At 33.4% G+C, this 15,180-nt stretch overlaps 1 protein-coding gene across 2 annotated transcripts; it reads right to left on the minus strand.

Annotated features, from left to right (window-relative positions):
• Nucleotides 492-11,141, minus strand: LOC109358745 (MMS19 nucleotide excision repair protein homolog). 2 transcript variants are annotated; one of them, XR_002109003.1, is made up of 21 exons: nt 10,950-11,141; nt 10,805-10,867; nt 10,495-10,549; nt 10,017-10,114; nt 8,861-9,019; nt 8,511-8,570; nt 7,759-7,947; nt 7,463-7,516; nt 7,095-7,181; nt 6,267-6,981; nt 4,088-4,461; nt 3,828-3,901; nt 3,486-3,591; nt 2,496-3,367; nt 2,181-2,256; nt 1,929-2,040; nt 1,502-1,578; nt 1,176-1,256; nt 865-944; nt 650-758; nt 492-595 (listed from the first exon to the last, which is right to left on the minus strand). XR_002109003.1 is itself a non-coding variant. In XM_019603167.1 (20 exons), the coding sequence occupies exons 1-20, from the start codon at nt 11,019-11,021 to the stop codon at nt 725-727; spliced, it is 3,438 nt and encodes a 1,145-aa protein (XP_019458712.1). In that variant the 5' UTR covers nt 11,022-11,141; the 3' UTR covers nt 492-724. The 2 variants fall into 2 exon arrangements, 1 of the variants encoding a protein (XP_019458712.1); XM_019603167.1 differs by having other exon boundaries at nt 492-758.

Raw genomic sequence — 15,180 nt, forward strand, 5'->3', positions numbered from 1 at the left:
TTGCACCTTTGCTCCCCCCAGTTGATACTGCATTATGCAACATAATGTTAATGGAATGTTCATGTTCTCATGCCAAATGGGTTAGTCAATCCTGGCCTGGTTGCCCTGGAAAGGATAGGCTGGTTTAAATGGGCTGTCCCAAAAAGTGAGACCAAGTAGTTTAATACTTTGTTCTGGGCCCAATGCATTATTATTTTTGTGTAAGACCCTCATTAGAAGACACCACCTTCGAGGTTTTCATGATCCTTTTTATATATGTGAAATTTACTATAATTTTTTATTTCAACCTATTACAAGATTTGATTGTTTTCAATCAAACTATTAGTTAACTAGCAAAGTTAAATGAGTAAGATTGTAATCTTATATTTTTAAAAAATCAAGAAAAAGTAATCAATCAGAAAATAGTAGTTTAAAATGTCAAGCCTAAAAAGTTTGGGCATGCATGAGTTAATAGCTTCGGCTTAAGTGTCCCCATATCTAGCATCAGGAAATTAATGAAGTAACAAACTCATCATTTCAAATGTTGGGTAAAGTAGACAATAATAATACCAAACTTCGATATTTACAAGTAATATTATCCACCCTTCAATTTTTTCCTCAGATTTTATTTCTGGTGGAGTTAAGAGAAAGAATGGCGATTGATTCGATTTACATTTTGATCAACAACCTCTACTAAAAACTGATCAACTGGGTTTCCAGCTGCATGGGAAGTGATTTGTGAGCTTCAGAAACGAAGACTCCTTGATGCAAATGACGCCCTATAAAATGGTAAACCAAAGATAAGTAAAGGAAGCAAGTATAATAGTTACTGCACCTAATGTACATATATTCCTTAAAATTGAGGTTGTTATCAAAAGTACCAACCATGCTTGTCTACATCTAACAGCTTCATGGCGAACAGCCCTCTTCTTATCATCAAGAGCCATTGATATTGCTCCAAGTACCTAAGATAATCAATATGAATATTGTGGATGAATAACAAAAATGAAACTAACACCCCATTTATAAAGAATAAGAATAAAAAGGTCAACAATATGCTTGATATCTCTGACTATGAATACATAAGATGATTCAAAGCATTGAGTGTATATGAAAGTGAATGAAGTAAAAGAGCACAAATATTTGCCAAGACTTGAGAGCTAATAATCATCCTTTCAAGCTAAAGCTTTACAAACCTGTGTTCTGAGGGGATAGATTCGCACATGGGGCAGCTGAGACATTGCAACAAGACATTGTATAGCCGTCTCTCGAACAAGCTACGAAAGGAGGCAATGACAAATCCAGCATTAACATCATTGTTAACTTTGCTAAGTAAAATCAGAGTGGAAGCTTTCTTAAGCCAGCTTGTTTTTTAACCGATACTTTAAGCCAGTCAGAAATAAATTGGAACTGGAAATATATCTAGACTATTCAAACTGGCATGTCAATAAAGTTGCTTTACCACATAACTCTAGTCAGCTAAATTTCAACAGCAAAAAAGTGAACAAGGAAACTATGATACCATCTTATGAGGGTAATCCATGAGCTTAATCAGACAATTGATGATAACATGGGCATTCTCTGTGACAGCTTCCCATCCTGCAAGCATTAATAAACTTTACAAAGGGATCGCACACTTAAATAGTCTAAAAAGATAGCCCAAAATCAAGAGAGGGCAAAAAAGTATGTAATAAAGCATGTATAGGTCATTCATCCTTGTTAAATATTACACTATAACCATCAACTTTCATATCCAAGACAATGGTAATTCTTATTCTGTGTGAAACACAAGTAGAAGCTATCTACAGCACAGACTATATGAGCGAGGGACAAAGACACTACTACTTGCAATTGCCTTACAGGTACGAATACAATGGCTTTACATACCATATCTTGACCCAGAAAATTCAGATAAGGCAACCACTGAATACAATAAGCATTTTAATTACCATTTTTGTTGGTCAATATGCCAGACAAGACTAGCAACAGACCATATAAGATATCTCCGTCTTGGATATCCTCTGTCAACATGGACAAGCAATCCAAGAGAATTGGGATAAGCTGCAAATTTTGCAAGGGAACTCACTGAAATAAGATATTTGATTAAGAAAATCTAACAACTTTTTATAGAAGAAAGATAATTAGAGGTGGAAAAGTCAATGATATGTAACTAGTGATAGCTTAAAAAATTTCAAACTAACCTTTTTAGCTTCACTCTGTATAACAATCAGTGGAGTATCAGACACAATATGTGCAAAAGCTCGATACAGGAAAGATCTAGATTTATGCAAAACAGCAGTTTAGACATTTGTCAGGAGAAGGATACAAAGAAAAACTCCAAAAAAAATCCCACTGCCAGTTTGGCAATACTAAGGTGTCTGTAAATATACGGGGTGACCTTGAATCGTCAGGAAAGCATCAAAATGGTAAAAAAAAAAAAGGGTACTCACATGCTACTGCAAGTAAAAACTAAAAATAGCTTTCTATCTGATAGAGAAAGAGAGCAGAACATCTACCTGGAGGACGGACTAAGAGATTTTGTGATCAACTGCAGAAAAATAGGCATCATAGAAGAGAAAAACCGCTGTTTATATAGTGGCCGTACTATGGCATGGAATTTTTTATTCAAACAAACTTCGGAATCACTCATGAGAATATGAAAAGCATCAGCAGCAGATTTCATTACTAAAGGATCCAAATTCTGCTCTTCAATACTTTCTAGAGAATCTTGGACCAAAGGCAAGGCACTCTTTAAGCCTGATATTAAGCACTCCATAAATATCATAGAGATGTCTTTAATCTTTTCATGACCACGCAGAAGCAAACCTTTTCCAATCCATGATAACCCACAAAGTGCATTGATTTGAAGTGATCTATCATTTGAAATGCCAAGGCATAAATCTGTAAGAACCATTTCCTTCCCATTACTCGTTCCATTACATCTCTGTAACAAATCAGTACTAGAAAACCATATTTTTGTGTTGAATATAAAATCCAGAGCTTCTTCCAGGGTAAGATCACTAGAGATCTCTGCATCATTGGAATTTGAAAGCAATTTGTTAATCATAGAACCCAAGGCCTGAGCAACTGGAACAACACCCTTGAGGAGGGTTTTCATAAATAGATGTAGCAGTACTCTTATATTTGGAATGCATGTTTTGGGGCTAACTGCAATAATTACTGATGCAAATAATGAAAGTATCCATTCATCTCTAAGAGGAATATCATATTTTCCCGGAGTTAATGGTAATCTATCCAATTCGTTAAGCTGGAAGTTACTATTTGATGATAGTACACTGTTAGCTTTTTGCGTTATAGTATTTTGGCTCTCCACAGAGCAACTTGCTACAGAAAGTTTCATCACTTTCATCATTGCATCAAGAAGATCCTGAAGTAAAAGCAGTTAAAATCACTATTACTACTTGTATGGAAAAAATATGTAAATAATATTTCTGGGTTTTTAACTATTGTCACAAACTAATTAAAGGAGAGGATCTTATATAAACCTTTCCCTCAAATGGGGTACTGAAATCCATGCAATTTCCTGCTTGGCTCCAAATGTCCACAGCAAATTGCACTACAAAATCCTCCGAACCTCCATTTTCATGGATCCTGCCCATATTATATTCAAAATATCAGATGACTAGGAAATTTTATCAGGTGCAAATCCTCTCAGAATTATATTGAGCACTATAGTTGATAAAGAAACATATAGGAGGATACACGGAAAGATATCTACTCTTATTTCTTACAAATATCAGTTATTTTCATATCCAAGTTGTTAGTTATAAAATTCAAATAGTCATAACAAAGTGAATATAATATAATGACCATGCAGAGCAGAATACCATGGAAGCAACTTGCAAGAGTAGCACTGCAAAAGCTGAACAGCAGTCTCCAAAGACTTTAAATTTCTATGGACCTAGAAAACATAGGGCAGAAAGTAACAATCAAATGAAGAAAAAGTAACAGTCAAAGAGCAGGAAAAATGTTAAAATAACCGATAACAAAGTAAAGTCCAGGACTTTCTAAAAGTGAAACAACATATTCCATAATGCCTTAAAGAAAAATGTTTGCATATGTATTGGTGTTATATACATACACAAACCTCAGATAGATTGCCAAATACAGCTCCTGCCAACCCTTGAAGAACTATAAGCATATTTTTCGTTCCAGTCATGCCTATAACAGATAACGCTTCCAGTTTGAGGGTAAAAGGCAGACTGATATCATCAAGAGACAGTAGTTCCACAATTTTTTCTACAACCAAACTACTATAGCTCGTAGCCTTTTCAGACTCGTGAAACTTGTGAACAGATGAGCCGATATGAAATAATGCTTTCAACGCTGCTTCCCATAATATCGTTTTGTTGAAATCCTCCATGATAATTGACATGAATTTCCTCAAAATATTTGTAAACATTGATATTGATATTGGAAAACCATCTAAACAAAACATAGCCAGGATCTGCAAACCCTTTACTGCATGTCATATCAAAAGCAAAAATGGAATCAGCAACCCTGAGATATATAATAACAAACAAGGCAGTAAATCAAACAAATATAGTGTGCATCAGGAAATAAATTGCAGTCAATTCCAGTTTGTAAACCCTTTGTGGTCATGCATATCAGACATGATTAGTGTCTCAACAAATGCAACATGATAGTAAATACCTGGACCTTGGAGTAATATTTAACACAATCTAATTTACAACTCATTCATTCAGATAGAAAACAGGTAATAATAATATAGCCAAGGCATGATAAATTCTAAATATGCAAGGCAAGGGACTGCCTAGTATGGAACTTCTTAACACGGGAAAAAGTTAAATCAGCAATGAATAGGTTATTGACAGTTTGACACATCACATGATGTTGTCTTTGGCAAAAGGATGAATGATATATTTAAGTGTATTCCTTGAACAGAGATGCACATGGACAGCACAGTTACAAGAATCAATCAAGGTGTTACTAAGACAACATAACAAATACAGTATCAGTCCATGAGGTGCAGTTAGAGTACCTTTTGCTTTCCCTTGATTATACTCATCTCTTCTTTATCGAGATAGGAGAATGATTCTACTGGTGTGTTTTCATGTAATTTCCTTTTTCTAATTCTTAACTCTCTATCCTAACTATAAGAGGCTTCTCCTCTGCAAACCCATTTTGCAATCCAAAACTTCCTCAAGGTCAAGTCTATTGTATGAACGACCATAGGACTAATACAAATAAAACCACGTCAGAGATTATAAAGATCTCACAAGTTTTCCCTGAAATATTTATATTTTAGCTCAGAAACAGTAGCCTAATTATTTTTGCAATGTAAGGTAGATACTTTTTGATGGCATAACCTGCTTAGGGATCTTGGTGAACCCTAAATCAATCATTTCACCTAGGGGTTGTTTCTAAAAATATTCTTACAAAACTTCAACTTTTGAAGTAAGAAAGACTTGACTTTGTTGAATTTCTGCAACGATTTAGTTCATTCTTTAGAATCTCTAATTCTTAACTCTCTATCCTAACTATAAGAGGCTTCTCCTCTGCAAACCCATTTTGCAATCCAAAACTTCCTCAAGGTCAAGTCTATTGTATGAAGACCATAGGACTAATACAAATAAAACCACATCAGAGATTCTAAAGATCTCACAAGTTTTCCCTGAAATATTTATATTTTAGCTCAGAAACAGTAGCCTAATTATTTTTGCAATGTAAGGTAGATACTTTTTGATGGCATAACCTGCTTAGGGATCTTGGTGAACCCTAAATCAATCATTTCACCTAGGGGTTGTTTCTAAAAATATTCTTACAAAAGTTCAACTTTTGAAGTAAGAAAGACTTGACTTTGTTGAATTTCTGCAACGATTTGGTTCATTCTTTGGAGAGTTATGCATGTGTTTTTCAGAGGTATCTCTGTGCAGGTTTGCCCTTACCTTGTTTTGGTATAGGGTTGTGTTTATGGCTTCTCTCGGAGTCTTCTGCTCATGGGAATTTCTATTATAGATGAAGATTGAAAAGGTTTGCTGCAATTTTGAGCACTGTTGTTTCCTTTTCTCTCCCCTCTATTAGAATGTTTGCTTTGTCCTCCTCAAATGTGCTTTCTCCTTTTTATTTCTAAAAGTTCTCAACATTTTTTAAGAAATAAATACACCATGTGCTCATGGGACATTCTCATTCATGAGCTACTGAAGAGGCGTAGCATTTTGAAAAATATAATTAAAATTCTGGAAAACGAATGAAGACTAAGAATTTAGATAGAAATTTAGTTTCAAACAGAAAAGAGCAATCACCTCCAATGTATATATCAGGATCATGAGAGCATACATCAGAACTTACTGCCAAGACTGAACCAAAGGCATTAAATAATGGAGTTGAGAAATTATGAAGTATGGTGCAACATTTTTCGTGCTCAAGAACATACTGCAGTGCTGGTTTCTTCGAGACAGCAGTTAACTCCATGCATCCTGCAAGGAGCTCAATGCAGAGATAAAGGAATCCAAACTTAACTCTCTGAGTGGGAAAAATATCACCATTTGCCGAGCTGTCAATATTACTAACAGAAAAACCCAAATTATCCATAATACGGGAAAAAATACTCTGAAACACAGCATTGCATGAAGAAATGGAAGTCTTGGCAGTGACGTAGAGAATACGACCAACAACACGTAGTTTCTTCTTTTCATGCACAGGAATAGAGTCGTATTTCTCACAAGGGGCAACAATGTTGAAAATAATGTTGAAATCTTCATCATCAACTATCAAGCTAACTAACAAACTGCTATTTTGCACAATAAGCAGCTGAAGGAGAGACAGAGCTTCTACTACAAATTCATTCTCTGGGAAGCCAATACCATATACAGGTGCTCCAGTAAAAGAAAAATCTGGCTCCCCCAAATATGCAGATATGATGTTTTTTAATGAAGACCAAATAGTTCTAGCATATTTCCCGATTTTCTCCGCTCCATACTTGGAGGAGCACGATCTAAGATATCTCAAGGATTCTATCTGAATGCATAAAGAACCAAAAAACAGAAAATTATAAATGGTCAAGTAAAAAAGTAAACAGTAATTGTACTGACATTTAACAAAAAATAGAATGATATTCTATCGATGCCAACCTGTGCTGAAGGTAGTGAAGAAGAAAGCTTTTCAAGAAGCAAAGGAATGACAAATGGCTCAAAAAGAGGTATGGCAGAAAATGCAGACTGCAGAAGAGTGAAATATTAGCTCATTATAAAACTCAACTGAAACAGGATATACTTGTCAGTTTTACAAGCAAAATATACAATTCAAGCAAAATCCAACTTTATAATCCTCAGTGATACACTATTTGCATGAAATCTAGAAATTTTAGAAAAAGGAGAGAGAGTTGAGTAACAGAGTTTAAAATTCCAGAGGTTATGAAAAAAAATTAAATGGCTAATTTTAAGAAAATGCAATCACTAAAACCAAATTACTACAAAGTCTGAATGAAAGTTCCACATACCATCAGAGCCCTGGAAAGGTCATGTATTTGCACAGGTGTATCTCCACCTGTTGGCTGGTAAAGAAACAGAAACATTGATAATAACTAACAAGTAAATAACTGAAATTGAGAATGGGTGTTTGCAAAGAAAAATTTCATCATGTCACGGTCTTGCAGGATCAATGTAAAGTTGCAAAGCAGGTTCCACACATTCATCCCAAGTTCCCAACCAAATTCTTAAGTGTCTGAAGCATAATGTTTAAATGATGTAATGCATAAATTAAAGAGGTCCAATGGAGACATAATATTAAGCTTACATGTGTAAAGTGAATGGGAAAGTAAGCTTCTAAAATATCAAAAAGATCTTTAGCAAAACTTGCAAGTAGACCAGATGGATCAGGATTTAATTGCCCTAGAGACTCAACAATATGAAAAGCGAGCATTAAACAATCTGGATCCTTTTCTGCATCGATAGCTTCACAAATTCCATAAATAAGGTGCTCTCCCTACAAGAGAGTCAAGAACCAGTGTTACAAGATTATAAAAATAATGAGCCCATGTATGTCATAAAAAAAGTATGGTAAACTTGAACGATAAACTATAATTTTAGTCAGGTAATAAAATAATTGATGAGCCTTCTCTGAACAACTTCAAGTTTTCGAGAGACTTGAGGTGGGTCTGCACATTATCCACACTTGAAGCCCAAAGGAATTGTATGACTGGAGTCTTATATATAAAACCATTCATGAGTCTTCACCTAATAACTTATGCTTTTAAGAGAGTTGGTTATTGACAATTATTGCGAGTAAAACTAATTCAAAATCCTTGCACAAATTACATCTTTGGATTAACATAATTAAGTATATTAGCCATCATACTCGTTGCTTTAATTTGGAAATTCTATATCACATGCTCTTGTCCACTATTTTATACCTTAGTAGTATTTCTTTGATTTTAGATATATGTTTTTAGTAAATTCCAATATTAAACAGAATAATAGTAAGTCCAATAATTTATTTTTCTGTGATTTATTTATTGCTATATAGAAGTTCAGGGAAGCTGTGACTACCAATGGAGCAACCACATCGAAGTAGCATTGTAGCAGGCAATCAAGCAATTCAAAACAGAGCTGCAGTATCAAAACAAAGAAAGCAAGGGGGGTGTTTAGTTGTGCTGTCAAAAAACTGAGAGTTACATAGGAATTTCCAATAAAAAGATACATAAAGGAACAATAACCACTTGAAGTGGCCATTTAAGAAAATTAAAGGCAATTTACAATTAATAGTAGTTAATTTTATTTTAATAGGAGTTCTTGAGTTATCCCAAAGAAAATATAATGGATTTTCCATTTTGGGATAATTCTACTTTATAGTGCAGAAGATTAAAATTTATTGGATTCCTGGCAGTAAAAATATATACCTTCCTGTCATACTGTCCTAAAGATTGAACTTGCAGGTATTCTAGAAAAGATTGAGCAATGGATTTGGCATCACTACCAGTTACCGCACCCACGGCACCTTTTCTCCTTATCAGAGCTAAACAACCAACAAGTGAACCTCGTAATGCTTTCCAATCTGCCTGATTATAATACATATTTTTTGTGGTTAATAGAAAATATAATGAAAAAATTAGTTTAATCAAAGAGGCCATATATCACTAATCACAACACATTCATAAAGTGAAGATGCAGCATGAACATGTTCAATCAAAGATTCTCAAGGTTTGAGCACAAGCATTTTGTAAAACATCAAACTTGAGCCAATTAAGAAAAATCACTGGGCATGATGTAGTGCATGACTCAATAATATTCGACAAACCAGTTATTTGTACCATATGGTGAATCGCAGATGTCTACAATTCATGCATGTCATTGTATCACAATTTGGTGCAATTTCATATTACTGACATGACTCGCACAATAATACAACTCGGTGATATTTTCTTTCTATCCTTATTGTTTCTTTTCATCAATGTTCTTACCTGTGAATTCAAAGGGGCTTGGAGGAGTGGTAAAAAGAACTAAGCAGGTCACTTTGTATATTCTTCCGATTTGGAGTTTTAGTGTAGTCACTCTAAATGAATCCTAAGGCTAAGATGAAGAGGAAAAGGGATGTGGAATCAGGTTTCAGCCTTTTAGGTGATGAATCATGAATATTTATTTTTTATTGGTGGGTTTCTGAATTGTACGATGTGTTACAATTCCAGATGCAAAATATCAACATACATATTATGATTTGACAACTGTGAGAAAATATGTTCAGTCAAAATTTGGACTGAAGACCATACCCATTGTCTTAATAATTTATGTTTGTGGATGAGCCTTAGTAGTTATAAAGCTTGTAAACATAGAATCAAATCTCTCCACATCCACCATAAAATCAACTCAATCCAATCAAGCTCTGGAGTCTGGACCATGAATGCAATCCGCATGGTATAACCATTTTGATGAAAAAGGAATTGCAGTAACAAACGGATGGAATAAGGAAGCCATTGACACAAACAAACTAGAATAAAAAATTTGGAAAAATCCCAGACAAAGAACTTAAAAAGTTACAGAAGGAATATTTATACTGACCAGTCTGTCCTTGAAGAACCCAACCAAGCTGTGTATAGTTGCACTGCTAAGAGGTTTAGATTCAATGAGCGTAAGCACCTCAGATAATAGAAGGATTCCTGAAGATTTTTTTCACATTGGACACCAAGACAATAAGACATTTACTAAATATTCTCAAGGTTAAACCAACAAGAAGATCACCCAGAAGTCAAAGACATAAATTCATATCTATACATGTATGGTTTATAGTACTATGGTTATAGTATAGTGTGTAAATGTGTACAATACAATTGTGAACTTGCATAGAACAATAAAAAAGTTAAGCTACAGAGGACTCAATCTAATGCCACATAGACCATGGATACTGATCATTGATCAAAATGAAATAGCCTCCTATTGACATCTAGTTCACAAAAAAGTTTGATCCCTCATTCATGAATTGACATAGGCATTGTTATATGGAATAATTAGTAGTGTATTCAAAATAAACAAAACACACCTCTTGCACGAACAACGTCATCTGTAGTGGTCAAATACATCTCCAACTCTTTAACCTAAATTTTGCAGCAGGAAGAACAAAACAAGTTAATACACAAATTAATCAAGCACAAATCAGAATATTAAATCGCGGTCCACAGACACAATTGAGGCTGCAATACTACGGTTTTGCTAATGACCCAACTACATGGTTGCATTTTCCCGCAATTGTGCTAAATAACAGTGACCGTGATTTAAAACTTAGCAAGCCTTAATGCAAATAAATTTATTTTCTTTTTACAAAAAGAGGAACATGGAAAGGTGAAACATACAAGTGATTCTATAGTTAAAGCATCAGTCTTAACGAGAAACCCAATTGCATCCAAACTTGTAGCCTGAAATGCATAAGAATGAATAATCAATCAAAACGACAATGAAAAATTGATATTGAGAAGGGGAATGGGGAGAGGAATGAACCTGGTCAGTGGGAGTAGCAGAGGAATTGACGTAGGACTCAATGTGACGAGTCAACTCAGTGGGTTTCGCCATTGAAGATTGAAACGAAGAGAAAATAATTTAGGGTTTTAGAGAGAAGAAAGGTGAAATTTTTAGGGTTTAAGGTGTGACTGAGATTGAAATTTAAAGACACACTTAGCTACTTGTAACTCTCAGCTAGTATATCTAAATCTAATCTAATAATAATAATATGCATAAAATAAACTTTCAAACATTTACTCATTCGTAAAGGTTTGAATTTCAAACTTTTTTTTAAATTATTTTTAGTTATTTAGTTATATCATTTTATCTATTCCTAGAATTTCAGTTAATAATATTCTAACTTTTTTGGACACATTTATAATATTCTAAGTTATTTCTAACTAATAATTATCATCTAGTATATTAATTAATTCAAACATTTGAGAGGAGAGGATTGCTAACGTGATAAACTCATGGAATTTTTAAGAATTAAAAAAAAAACAGGTTTTCAAATCCCTTAATTTAAGGAAGGATTTATAAATTAATTTTTTAAAACAATATAACCCTTTTCAGTTTTCACAGTATAAGGGATTTGAAATCCAATCATACATGTATAAGACAGTACCGATTTTCAAAACAATACCTTGATTAAAGGAAGATTATTCAGTTTTGTGATTTTATCATTAGCTCCAATATTAGTCTTGACTCAGAAAGGAAATGAAGTTGTGTTAATTTCATGTGATATTACATAAATTTGTTTAAGAATCATGCACGATGATCTTACTTTTTAATATTTATTAGTTCATTGAAAAAATCATTAAACTTTTTTTTAGTTTTCTTATAATAATTATAAATTGGATTTCAGTTCTATATTATCCTATAATTTTGATTAACTATATTTTGCAAATTAAAAAGTAAAATTGATAAAAGAGGTGGTGTGCAACAATTAGTATATTGATCTGTCATTGTTTCATAAAGATGTGCATTTTTTGTTTTTGTTTCTGATAGATATGTTTGTTGGTGGTTGAAAATTTTGTGGTTTTATTGAATTTCTAGTCATGCAATTATATTTGATAGAAGAGTTTTGTTGCTGATAATAATCCAACAAACAAGACTCTGGATAGCAGCCCATTGGTGATTCAAAATAAATGTTCACAAACTCACATCAAATTTCATTAGCTCCTCCATAAAACGAGTGAGATTCCTCTCAAATAATGGAGAAACAAAGTGATTTTTTCTTTGGATTTCAAGGGTAAAAATGTAATATTATTCCCACAAAACATGACCTCAAAAGATGTTGGAAGCTAGTTTTGAATTGATATTACTACACACTACCTCACTAAATATCAACTAAAAATATCACTTGTTGTTCTTTGATCTCGCAGCCAAATTCCAACTCTTTTTTTTTCCAAATGAAAATGAAATTAGTCACTTAAGTGCTCAACTTTGTGGCCAACTATTAATTGAATGCACTCATTTATTGTAGCCTAAGAGTTCCTTGTGGTAGTGTCCAAAGCCGAACCCTCTTTTTCTCCAAAGAACAAAAGACACTACTCTCTGAAAGTGGATCCCAATACTTATCATACACACTACATTCTTGGTACTATAGCGGCGCATGAGCCTAATTATTCACATTAAAGCAAACAAAAAAGGTCACTACACAAAGAACTAGTATAGAAAAAAGACAGGGCATGGATGCAATCAATGAAAGAACGAATAAAAAGCCCAAAGAAAAGGAAGGATTGTGAATGAATGAATGAATGAAAGTAAGAAAAAACTATAGCTATAGTGGGGAAGTAATCTTATGAATGATGGTATTATAATATTAAGATAAAAAGAATGTGGGGTGGGGTCTGCCACAAACTAAGTTCAGGGTATGAATCATAGTTAAAGGGCTTAGTGTTGTTGGATTCATCTTTGGTTGCATTGTCAAATAATTTTGATATAGAAAACGTGGGAGAAAACCAACATAGTCCTTACATGGATACACATATGCTGTTCTACATATTGTACTATTGCATATATTGTTAGGTATGATGGGTTAGAAAAATAATTAATTATTAATTTTTTAACTTTAAAATATTTTTTCAACTAATCATAACTGGTAGATACCGTGATACATCCATATACAAGGAATAATCTACAAGCAGCCTTTTATCTCACTAAAAATCCCAATGCCTCCTCCCATCACTGCTCTTACTCGTGCTCAACCCAACCAACCACCATAAGTTTGTGTATTTTTTTATAATAAAAAATTGGTTTATTATATAGGTAAAAATCATTATAAATGGTAAGATAATAATAACTCAAATAATATTAATGAGATAAATATAAATTGTTGATAAATTAAAAAAATGAAACTAACTAGATCATATAAGATAATACTTTATGAATCCAAATATCACCTAATATGCTTTCTTAAATTAAAGCTAAGCAAACTTTAAATTTGTTACATATAATTTATTTAAAAATAAAAAATAATTATATGGGTTCGACAATAAAATTGCCAAAAGATATTGTGAATTACAAAATCTACATGTATATATAATAACATCGAAATGATTGTGGATGTGAAAAGAAGTTATTAATAACATAATTCATTATTGGAATGATCATCAACAGACTTGCTTATACTTGGGTTTGATCAATTTTGAACATCTTAAACTTCTAGAAAGTTAAAGTTATTAATATTACTAGCATAATAATACATCTATTTTGATATTTTCATTATCATGCTAAACAATATAATAATTTTAGTTTACTATGTTTCTAGTTGTATAATCTAATTATGCCTAATGTTAAAATTTAGCATTACATCAACACATATTGGTTTGAGCTAATTTTGTGCCATGGTTATTATGCTGGAGTCAAGTACCTATCCAAACCAATAACCCTATTAAAATATCAGGTAAGGTTCAATCATAAACGATAAACCTTCTCGGGCTATCCCACAAACACCAGTATATTATTACATCACTGCTTTTGCCACTCTCTTTTTCTTCAATCAAACACTGTTGTTAGAATTTTTATCTTTTTTTCTTAATAAAGGGTGGATTTTTTTCCTGCAATAGTTCTTGAATTCTTCTGAAGATTTTTTGGTCTCAATGGGTGAGTAAAGTATTAGAGCAATGAGAAATTCAACATTTTAACAATGTAAACTCTAACATAGTATATGCAGCGGATAATTATTTCCACAACTTGCTAGAATCTATGAGAAACAATATCAAATAACTCAGTAACACACAAGGGATACCAGAATTTTAACGTGAAAAACCTTCCCAAAGTGAGAAGTAAAAACCACTGGCACAAGCTAGTCAATCCAGCTCCACTATAATCAAAATAGGAATACAAGAGTGTCTCCAAAATACAGCACAAAACGTGCTCAACAATACAGCATACAAAAGACCAACAAGCTTGAAAATGAGAACAAGAAAAACCAGTAACACAGTTGCTATAACAGCTCGATTTCTACCACCTCGGACGTCATCTCACTGATCCAACCGTTCAGAATGAAGTACTATAAGTTGTGAACCTGCTGTCCAAATTTCAGCCCGATCCAACGATGAATGAAGACGCAATCGCGAATTTCTCACGGCTGCTCAGAGTTCCCGTGGGTTAAGTTTTCTTATCTTATCTCACTTTTCAATTGCCGCTTTTTGCATAAATTGTCTGCACACTTTTACCACATCTGACCCCTATCTAATAGATCAAGTGAGACAAGTGAGTTTTGTCCAACTGAGTCTTTCTCCACATAGGAAGGGAGCCCAAACCCAACAGCAACAACATGCGTTACATGGTGAATACATAAATGAGATACAACTCATGATTTACTTATCCATAAGTTTTATTGGTCTCGATCGATAACATGGTTAGTTTAGGAGGAATTTACAACATGTACCATATGATACAAATGAAGCTTCTCATCCTAAGACACTTTTTCACTTTTGATTTGGTCTTAAAAGATTAAGTAGTCGATGTCCAATGGCTACTACATTTGAGTGGGCCAAACTCATCATTTTGTTTTAATCAAATCAGGAATGTATTTCTAAATATACATGTTTGCATGAATATGGCTCAAAATGAGAGAAATTATAGGAGACTACCATAGCCCTTTATTTGGTTGAAGGGAACAAAATGGCAATAGAACAAAGAAATTGCAAGTATAAATATAGTTAAGTAGCAATAACATTAACGTGGTTGAATGATGAAATGGAAGGAAAACAAAAGTGTA

The sequence above is a fragment of the Lupinus angustifolius genome, chromosome LG10 (genome assembly GCF_001865875.1).
Source record: "Lupinus angustifolius cultivar Tanjil chromosome LG10, LupAngTanjil_v1.0, whole genome shotgun sequence".
NCBI classification, from domain to species: domain Eukaryota; kingdom Viridiplantae; phylum Streptophyta; class Magnoliopsida; order Fabales; family Fabaceae; genus Lupinus; species Lupinus angustifolius.

Bases quoted from the DNA above. Each gene is read 5' to 3' on its own strand.
- LOC109358745 (XM_019603167.1), bottom strand. From the start codon at position 11,021: ATGGCGAAACCCACTGAGTTGACTCGTCACATTGAGTCCTACGTCAAT. The intron at 10,868-10,949 runs GTTCATTCCTCT...TATGCATTTCAG, and splicing joins CTGCTACTCCCACTGACCAG to GCTACAAGTTTGGATGCAAT. The intron at 2,257-2,495 runs GTAGATGTTCTG...GCATAAATCTAG, and splicing joins TCTCTTAGTCCGTCCTCCAG to ATCTTTCCTGTATCGAGCTT.